Raw genomic sequence first — 9764 nt, forward strand, 5'->3', positions numbered from 1 at the left:
TTTGAACCTTTTTTCTGCTAATATTTCTAATTAAAACAAACATCAGGAGGAGAATGTCATCTTTCATCTTTGAGACAGGCTGCCCTGGGTCAGTGTTTTGTGCAGCATAGTAGAGGCTGATGCTTTAGAACAGCCGTGGGCAAACTACGGCCCGCTGGCCGGATCTGGCCTGTTTGAAATGAATAAAACTAAAAAAAGAAAAGACCGTACCCTTTTATGTAATGATGTTTACTTTGAATTTATATTAGTTCACACAAACACTCCATCCATGCTTTTGTTCCGGCCCTCCGGTCCAGTTTAAGAACCCATTGTGGCCCTCGAGTCAAAAAGTTTGCCCAGCCCTGCTCTAGAAGCAGAATTCATTTCTGTGGTCATGGATATTCCTTTGCCTAAAGGTGGCAGAGTAGAGACAAGACAGCATTCTCTCAAGTATTCTTTAAAGAAATTCTATTATTTTTGGAAAGACTAATAGTTTGAGTTGGTGGGTAGATCAGGACTGGGCATAAATGTTAACTACAGTATTATTTATTATTTACTCTGGGCCCAGTTTTGAGGTCAGGATTTTATGTATATCTCCCCATTTTGGCCTTGCATCACTGCTGAGAAATTGACATTATACTAGTATTTTGATCTACAGTTCCACTTTGTAGGTGAAAATATTGTGGCTTAAAAAATTTCATGTAACTTCTCCAGTTAGGGCTGGATTTCGAATTCAGTCTAATGCCATCATGACTCCCACGTGCCCACCATCTTGCCTCCTGATCCTTTCTTTCCCTGTGCTGGGACCGTACAGCTGCAGGGTGGGTGATTTCCCTCCTTTTCTCTATGTGCATAGTTATTGGATGGGGTCGTGGTTCTTTCCTCTTGTAGAACTGTGAGCCTGCATTTTTAAAGGGTGGATTAGATTGTTAACAGTTTTTTGTTCTTTCAGTTTGAGCTACTGAAGCATCAGAAACTGAAGGACCAGAATATCTTTGTCTCCCGTACCAGGCTCTGCCTGCACAATCTCCCCAAGGCCGTGGATGACAAACAGCTCAGAAAGTTGCTGCTGAATGCCACTAGAGGGGAGAAGGGAGTGCGCATCAAGGAGGTGAGAGTTGGCCCTGCCCGCTCAGAACTTTGGTCCTGGGTCAGATGGAGCATTTATTTTCAGGCTGTGGTGCTAGCAGATTGACACATTTTCTTCTGGACACATTGTCAGCAGACAGGGCTGACTTTGGCAGTTTTCATGCTTTTTTTTTTTTTTTTCCTTTTTTCTAAGAACTGCCTTTCACATCTGACCAGATTGCAGTAGAATGTGAGGAAGTCTCTGCCCTAGTGAAGTACTTAGCAAGCACTTACTGAATGCCCTCTGTGTGCTCAGCATTATGCCAGGTGCTGTAATGTTAATTTTCTTGCAGAGAAAATCACCTGTGTGCTTTGCTCTTTAGAAGAGCATTTTGCTATCCTTTAGGCTCCCAGCCCATGGTGAGAGTCCTCAGTGCCCTGTGGTGAGCACAGGGAGCTGCACAGGTCGTCAGCAGCTGTGCTAGACAAACACTGTTCACACTGACACGGTTAGACACGGAGAACAGAAGCCTTTCTGCTTCCCGTTTCCCCCATGGCGGCTTGCATCCCTGTGTCATAGTGCTTACTATTATGCTGTCCTGCAATTGTTTATCAGCCATTTCTCCAACCAAACTGAGCTGTTTTAGGGCAGGTGTCATCTCATTGTTTCTAATGCTTGGCATAGCACCCGGCACATAGTAATCTATCGATCAGTATTTCCTGAAAAAGTAACATAGCCAGTATTATGAATCTTCTGTGCTCTGTTTCATCCCCATAACTTTTCCTAATCCCTGAGAGCCTCACCAAAATGTATGGTATTGGTATTTGGGGAATTACGTGAGAGAATGTGCACATGCCACTCTTGGTAAAACTGTTCAAAGTGTTACTGGTATAGGGGTCAGTTGTGTAATTCCTCATATCAACATCCACAACACTTAAGTGTCTGCACATTTAAAACCTGTCATTTAGAGAAACTTACGTGTTTTACAATATCTGCATTGTATTGAGTTTTTTTCTTTAATTCTCTCATATGTGTGAGTATAGTGTCTCCGCAAGAGAGTAAGCTTCTTGAGGACAGGAACCTCATTCTATGCTCTTCTTGATTTCCCTATAGTGCACGGCACAGAGTAGATACTGGACATACACCAAATGAGCATCCAAGTGGTCCTAATGCCTAGACCTAATGCCCAGCTTCTACGAGTAATAGATGTGAATGATCAGTTTTCCCAAGATTCCTTGCTGTATCTCAGTGCCCCAGGATGCCTATTACATTCAGCTTAAGGATTTAGGGAAAGGCCACATCAGGGAGGATCTGAGTGCCCAGCAAAGACTGCTGGAGCTTCTTTTTGTATTTCTGAGACTGCATGTGGTGCAGGCTTCTCCCCGTGCCTGAAATGCCTTATTTAAAGCTATCAGGCTTTCTTCCTTCCCTTCTTTAGTAATTTTCTTTTTTTAAAATATATTTTTATTAATTTCAGAGAGGAAGGGAGGGAGAGAGAGAAACATCAATGATGATAATCATTGATCGGCTGCCTCCTGCACACCCCCCACTGGGGATCGAATCCGCAACCCCGGCATATGCCCTTGACCGGAATCAAACCCTGGACCCTCCAGTCCGCAGGCTGACGCTCTATCCACTGAGCCAAACCGGCCAGGGCAGTAATTTCTGAGTGGTTTCTACAATGATGAGCTCTAGCACTACATTTTATCCTCAGTGATAACTTAATATACAACTTCAGGTACCATGGACCTCTCAACTTGTATGTATTGTTAGTAGTTAGTTATTATAATTTCTTCTTGGAGAGTCGATTTTATATGCATGCTTATTTGTAGGTCAGTGTCAATGTCTGTAAACCCCTAGAAAGCATGAAAATACCTATTTAATTTGCTTTGTGCTCTCAGTAGCTGTATTCTAATAAAACAGACAGTCACAGTGTTATTTTAGTACAACTCTTGTGGTGATCTAGCTGAAGAATGTGTCCCAAGAATTGAATCTGTTAAGGCCCTCCTCCTGTAATTACTGATTCTTTTTCTTGTTCTACTCATAGTGTAAGGTGATGCGAGACCTTAAAGGAGTTTACGGGAAAATTAAGGGTCAGTCCCTGGGCTACGCCTTTGCAGAGTTCCAGGAGCACGAGCATGCTCTGACTGCCCTACGCCACATCAACAACAACCCAGAAATCTATGGGCCTCAGAAGGTGAGCCTCATCCTGTGGGGAGAGCTGTTCCCCTGAGGACCTTTTACAGAAAACCGTTCCTCTCCTTTGTGTCCAGTGCTCTCTCAGACATTTGAGTGATGGGAAAGAGCAGCAAGTCGATGGAGGCAATGAGCAGTGATTCAGGTAATAAGATGATTGGCAGGAACTCTAAATTGTGTAGACTACTTACACTACGGCCCCTTACCTGTAAGTAGAGTTAAGTGAGCAGCCACCTCTGACTTGCAGAAAAGAGGGCAATGGTGGGAGACAACTCAGCTCATTGCACTCAGAGATTAAGAAATCGAATGAATGACATTCTGTCTCCTTCTGACACAGAGACCAATAGTGGAGTTCTCTTTGGAAGATCGAAGGAAGCTTAAAATAAAGGAACTGAGGATCCAGCGCAGCCAGGTACAGAACTGAAATGTTTTTTCTGTTTTTGTTATTTTTTAATTGTTGTTCATAACACATAATATACAACCTGCTGTTTTTAAGTGTACACTTCAGTTAAAACAGATTTTAAAGGCCATATCTAAACTTCTGTTTTGTTCAGTTTGTGATCTGCCCCCTTGAAATGGGACTCTACCTCAGTAAGTCCTGTGTTACTCTTTACTCGTCGTCCCCCAGCACTCTCTAGGCTACCTCCTCTGCTGGCCTGTCTTGTGAGAGCCCCACAGAAGGGAGAGGAAGGAGAGAAGACTGTGTGCTGATCACGCACATGCGAGACAACTTACATGTATGAACTCATTTAATCCTCATCAGCCATGTCTGGTGGACATTATCAACCCCATTTTACAAACTAGGAGATGAAGCTGCCAGAGGTAATAACCTGCCCAGGAACTCAGCCAGCAGCAGGCTGAGTGTGGACATAAGTATTCATAGGAAGCAGCCTGGTACACGCCCAGGCAGCGACTCGGGCAGTGCTTGCTGATGGTCCATGTCAGAATTAATGGCCACAATTAAAGTTGTGCACACCTGTAGATTTCAGCGGTCTCTTTCATAATTGATTTTTCTTCTTAGATGGCTCCAGAAATGTGATGGCTGATAGTTTTAGTACTGCTTTTAATCTAGTGTGGCATAGAGGAAAGAACAGGGAGTTGGGGAATGGGAATACTTATTACGTTCATAGTCAGCCTCTGCTGCTGGCCGAGTTCCTTGGCAGGTTATTACCTCTGTCGGCTTCATTTCCTAGTTTGTAAAGTGGGGTTGATAATATCCACCGCACATGGCTGATGAGGATTACATGAGTTAATACATGTAAGTTGTCTCGCATGTGCGTGGTCAGCGCACAGTCAGTACTCTTGTACCAATTCCCCCCCAACATAGGATCAGACTATTCTTGATGCCAAAGCTCTTACAGCTGACCTTGCTGTTATACCCTAGCTGGCACATGTATCAGACATTTGCAGTTTTTGTGGTGGGTAGTGTGAGCATGACCAGTAGAGGAGTAGGTTCAGTGCTTGACACAATGCCCTGGGTTGAAAACCTGTGATCTGGTTCTTGTTCAAGGCAGCTTTTTACTTCTAGGTTTATTAACTGCCTTAAGCCATTGTTTCAGGAGGTGATTCTGAAGCCACTTTAGTTGTGTCTCTTATCTCCATTAGGCTGTGAGTCCTGAAAGGTAGACACTATTCTTCCCATCTGTGTGTGCCCTTACCACTTAGAAGCAGAGATGGCATGTAACATTATATAATAGATCTTTGTGTATCAATGTGCCTATCTCAACTTGTAAAGTGAAAGGACAAAACAATACAACATTGATTTCATGTGAAACTTCATTTTCTTTTTCCACTTTAGTGCAACATAAATATGTACCATCTTTGATGCCTTACTTCTCATAGCACCTTTTTTAAATCTTGATTTATTTATTCTCTAATGTTTTCCCCTTTTTTAAAAAAAATATTTTTATTGATTTCAGAGAGGAAGGCAGAGGGAGAGAGAGATAGAAACATCAATGATGGGAGAGAATCATTGATCGGCTGCCTCCTGCACACCCTACACAGGGGATCAAGTCCACAACCTAGGCATGTGCCTTGACCAGGAATTGAACTGTGACCTCCTGGTTCATAGGTTGATGTTCAACTACTGAGCCATACCGGGTGGCCTTTATTGATTTTTTAGAGGGAGAGAAACATTCATTAGTTGCCTCCCATATATACCCCGACCAGGGATTGAACTCACAACCTAGGTATATGCCCTGACTGGGAATCGATCCCACAACCTTTTCGGTGTATGGGAAGATGCTCTAACCAACTGAGCCATCCAGCCAGGGCTGTCTAAGAAATTTCTTTATTTCTCTTTCTCTTTTGAGTGATAAATATTTTATGCTATTCTCTTCTTGTTTACATGGTTTCTGAAAAGAAATCCAATGTAATACTATCTTTGTTTCTCTGTAGGTAAGGGATCCCCCCTCCTTGGCTTCTTTTAAGAGTTTCCCTTTATCTTTGATTTTCTGCAGTTTGATATAGTATGCCCAGGTGTAAATTTTGATATTTATCTTGTGTTATTTGTTGAGCTCCCTGGATCTGCGGTTTAGTGTCTGTCATTCATTTCAGAAAATTCTCGGCCCTTATTACTTCAAATATTTCTTCTGTTCCTTTCTTCTTCTGGTATTCCCATTATTTCACCTTTAGTAATTCTCTCATGTTACTAGCCTCCCTCCCACCCCCTCTCTCCACCCCACCTGCTTTCAAGTCTTGTGCATGCATGTACTTTCCCTCTGTTTCTGCATATGGAAAGGAAAATATTTATTTTGTGCCTCTACTCAGTAACCATTTGTTACTATATTAGGGCCTGTAAACCACTTGTATTCACTTTCCTGTAGTCTTTACCTTTTCGTTGGAAGAATTCCTCTCTCTTCACCAAGCTCACCTAAAATCTTCTTGTGCTGAGCGTTTCCAGCACATAACCTCATCCAGAAACCAGATGGTGGTCTCTTGTTTTGTGCAGCAAAAAATGAAATCCAAGTCCACAACGGGTGAGGCCCAACAGGAGCAGCCGGAGCTGAGAGAAGACCAGCAACAGAAAGCAGCTCAAAACCACACACGGGAGCAAAGCAAGGCCCCCCCGGGGCAGAAGGGGAAGGCGGGCTCTGTCTCCTGGGCAGGGTTCCAGACCAAGGCCGAAGTGGAGCAGGTGGAGCTACCTGATGGGAAGAAGAGAAGAAAGGTCCTGGCGTTGCCCTCACACCGAGGACCCAAAGTGAGGTGAGATGCAGGGTGACGGCAGAGACCGTGATGGCTTCTGAGAGGGTTTGTTTTTGCTTAGCTCTTTTCCTCTTCGTGGCTTTTGTTTGGATGCCAGGGGTGCTTAGTGCTGTGCCCGTCCCAAAGCACAAGCAGAGGTGTCAGTCCTGGACCACATGGAAGCCAGAACGGGACCTGCAGAGGGGGCCTCAGAGGAGCCTCGCAGGGCGGGCTTTCACGCCGTTTTCCTCCTTTTCTGCAGAGCTTCCTCCTGTCCAGCTGAGGCCCGCTGACTTGAGGTCCCCTGCAGTTTCTGTTTGGGGCCACAGACTAGTGCTATGAACAGAAGTTAATCTTCAAAAAATATTTGTTAAATAAATGAAGTTTTTTGGGGATTCTCTTGAGGTTTTAAACCAAAACAAAAACCAAATGTACAAATGTTGAGCCTTAGGACATTCTGTTGCAATATCCCTTTTTAGAATGACTTGTCATGGGTTAGAAAAAGCCAGTGTAAGAAAGGCATTTTATCTTCCTGGCTGAGGGAACCTCAGGAGTGCCAATTAGAGGAAGAACTCGGGGTGACCCGTGACTGTATTGTTTCAGGTTGCGGGACAAAGGCAAAGTGAAGTCTCTCCCTCCCAAAAAGCCAAAGCCCCAGACAAACCAGTGGAAGAAGGAGAAGCAGAAATCACCTCCCAAGCAGGTGAGTGGGGCACGAGGCTTTGGCATGACACGCTCTGCTGGGCTGGCAGTTGCTTTGTACCTTGATTAGTTGGGCAAAAAAAGGGCTTCTAAATTGCAGCTATATTCAGGACTACAGCTTTTTAGTGGATATTGAGGCACACAGTCCTAAAAGTGGGGAGAATAGGAAAATAAACCCCACATATCAGTTACTGTGCTTCAACAGTTATCCTGTCTTACCTGTCCTCCATACACGCTCCCTGCCCCCAGTTCATTAAAGCAAACTCTACTTTACTTGTAAATGTGCCTCATGGGGAAATGTATATTGCTCAAAAAAATACTTCAGAATGCATCTCCAACTGATCAGGGGACATACACACACACACACACACACACACACACACCTATGATCACATCCAATGAGTAACAAGAAGCCCTCAATGTCACCTAATACACAGCCCATATTAAAATGTCCCCAATTGCCTCAAAAATATCTTTTTATAGTTGGTTGGTGTGAGTCAGCATTCAAAGTCTACATATTACATTTGGTTTTATATCTCTAAATTCTCCCCCTCCTCTCCCAATAATATCCAGTCTTCCTTGTCAGCCCCTTTTTTCCATGCTCTCAGTTTGTTGGAGAAACCAGGTCATTTGCCTTTTAGAATGTATTACATTTTAAGTTTAGCTGTTTTGCTTCCTTATGATGTCATTTAAATTGTTTCTATAAAACCCCAAATTGTCTATACACTAGTAGCCATATCTAGAGGTTTGATTAGATTCAAGTTCAGTTTTCTTGGCAAAAGTATTTCTTAGGTAATGCTGTGTGCTTTCTGTTGCATCACATCATAAGGCATCTAATGTCTGGTTGCCTCATTTTTGGTGATGCTCAAACTCATCAGTAGGTTTAGGGATTGTCTACCTTATCCCTCCATTTGTAAAGTCCCCCACCAACCTCTCACCTAATGGTTTTAGCACCATTGAGGATTGCTGTATAAATCCATTATTTCAATTTGGGTTCAGAATGGTGATTTTCTAATTTTATCAATCCTTTGCTTTTTTTTTTTTAGTAGAATTCTAGAAAAAAAGAAACTTTTCAACTTTTTGGTTACCATGATATACTATAGGAATGACAGAATAAATGTTAGATTTTTTTTCTCTTTATCAGTTTTCAGAATAATGAGTTGGTGTCCTATCAACCTCCTATGGTGACTAGTAAGATTTTATAGTATTATGAACTCCTGAGTTTTTATATACTTGATATGTTTCCATCAAATGCAGTCATACCTGTTAGGCCAGCAGAAACTTTGCCAGGTTGACCCCTGAGTCCTTGTGAGATAACCCTGTCTTTGTTATTTTCCTTGTTTCCTAGTACAATCAGATGTCCCAGCTCATCTGACATATTTCTTCCCTAGTCCTGGCATTAGCCATTTTTCCAAAGAGCCCTACTTCCATTTAGGAGAGAATAGTAGTCCTAAGTTTTTGAAATTTGAGGTCAAGCTTTCTTTCTCCTTCCTTACTCCCTTTCTTTTAAGGGTATACGAAGCATTGGTTTCCCATTATCCTCAAAAAGTCTGTGTCTGGAAAGTCTCAACCTCTACATACTGTCTTATGGAGCTCTGTCTCTGAAATCTAGTGTGCATTGTTCTTGGTGAGGGAGGGGCAAGGAAAGCATCCACACCTGGCTGACTCCCCTCTGAGGAGATGCAGGTGAGCATTTGGAGCGGCCTCTGAAACCCTGAGCAGTGTGTTCTCTTTGCCAGTGGTTCTCAACCTCATTCTGGAGGATGAGGCCCAGAAACCAGTATTTTAAAAAGATTCCGAGGTGATTCCGATGTGCAGCCAAGGTGGAGAACCACTGGCTTATGCGTTCCTGGCCTGATTGCTTACCAATGGGTGATTCTTTGAGGCTTTTTCTCTGCAAGGGTCACTCTGGAAGTCCCCTTCTTTTGGGGGACAAGATCTCTCCACTTATTTTTTCTTGTGGGTGGCCTTTGGGTAAGCTGATATTTACTGCTTGCAATTGACTATCTTTTGTTTTCTTACCTTTCATTCGTAGGTGCTTAAGAAAAAAGCTAAGGAAAATAAGACAGAAATTCGCTTCAACCAGCTGGTCGAACAATATAAGCAGAAATTATTGGGATCTTCTAAAGGAGTGCCTCTCGCAAAGAGAAGCAAGTGGTTTGACAGTTGATGCCAGCGGACTGGATAGAGGCTGGATTGTGCGTTTCTTGGTGAAGCTCCCAGGCTCCTCCCCACCCCAATGCTGTTTCCTAAGGGGAAGAACCCCCACACACTGCCACTTCATTGGGGGCGCTTCCTGGGCTGTGCTCATCTGGACTTTGTTGGTTATTAACCATAAAGAGAAATATCAGAGAAACATTGTGATGCTTCTTGCACATTAATTATCCAGATTATTATGTGAAGTTGTGTTTATAATTATTATCCATTTTAACGCTGTTTCTCAAATGGAAACAATTGTAAAATGCATTCCTAAGTGCTGAATTTTTAAGGTGTATATTTTAAGTGTCTTCTCTAGATAAGATATTTTGTGGCTTTTTGAATAACAGACTCTTATTTCTGATATATGTGAATCCTTTATTATTTATGAACATTTTTAAAATCCCTAACTCTAATTCACTTAGAGACCTACATA

The 9764-nt window shown here is 42.8% G+C and overlaps 1 protein-coding gene across 1 annotated transcript in view; it reads left to right on the forward strand.

The window, feature by feature from the left end:
* Positions 1–9393, forward strand: part of RBM28 (RNA binding motif protein 28) — a 31957-nt gene extending 22564 nt beyond the window's left edge. The window contains exons 14-19 of the mRNA XM_006771401.2: positions 932–1090; positions 3096–3245; positions 3582–3656; positions 6195–6451; positions 7034–7133; positions 9168–9393. Of these exons, the coding sequence (XP_006771464.1) occupies positions 932–1090; positions 3096–3245; positions 3582–3656; positions 6195–6451; positions 7034–7133; positions 9168–9302 (876 nt within the window). The 3' untranslated portion in view covers positions 9303–9393. The remainder of the gene's footprint in view (positions 1–931; positions 1091–3095; positions 3246–3581; positions 3657–6194; positions 6452–7033; positions 7134–9167) is intronic.
* Positions 9394–9764: the final 371 nt, after the last annotated feature.

The sequence above is a fragment of the Myotis davidii genome, unplaced genomic scaffold, assembly GCF_000327345.1.
Source record: "Myotis davidii unplaced genomic scaffold, ASM32734v1 scaffold705, whole genome shotgun sequence".
NCBI classification, from domain to species: domain Eukaryota; kingdom Metazoa; phylum Chordata; class Mammalia; order Chiroptera; family Vespertilionidae; genus Myotis; species Myotis davidii.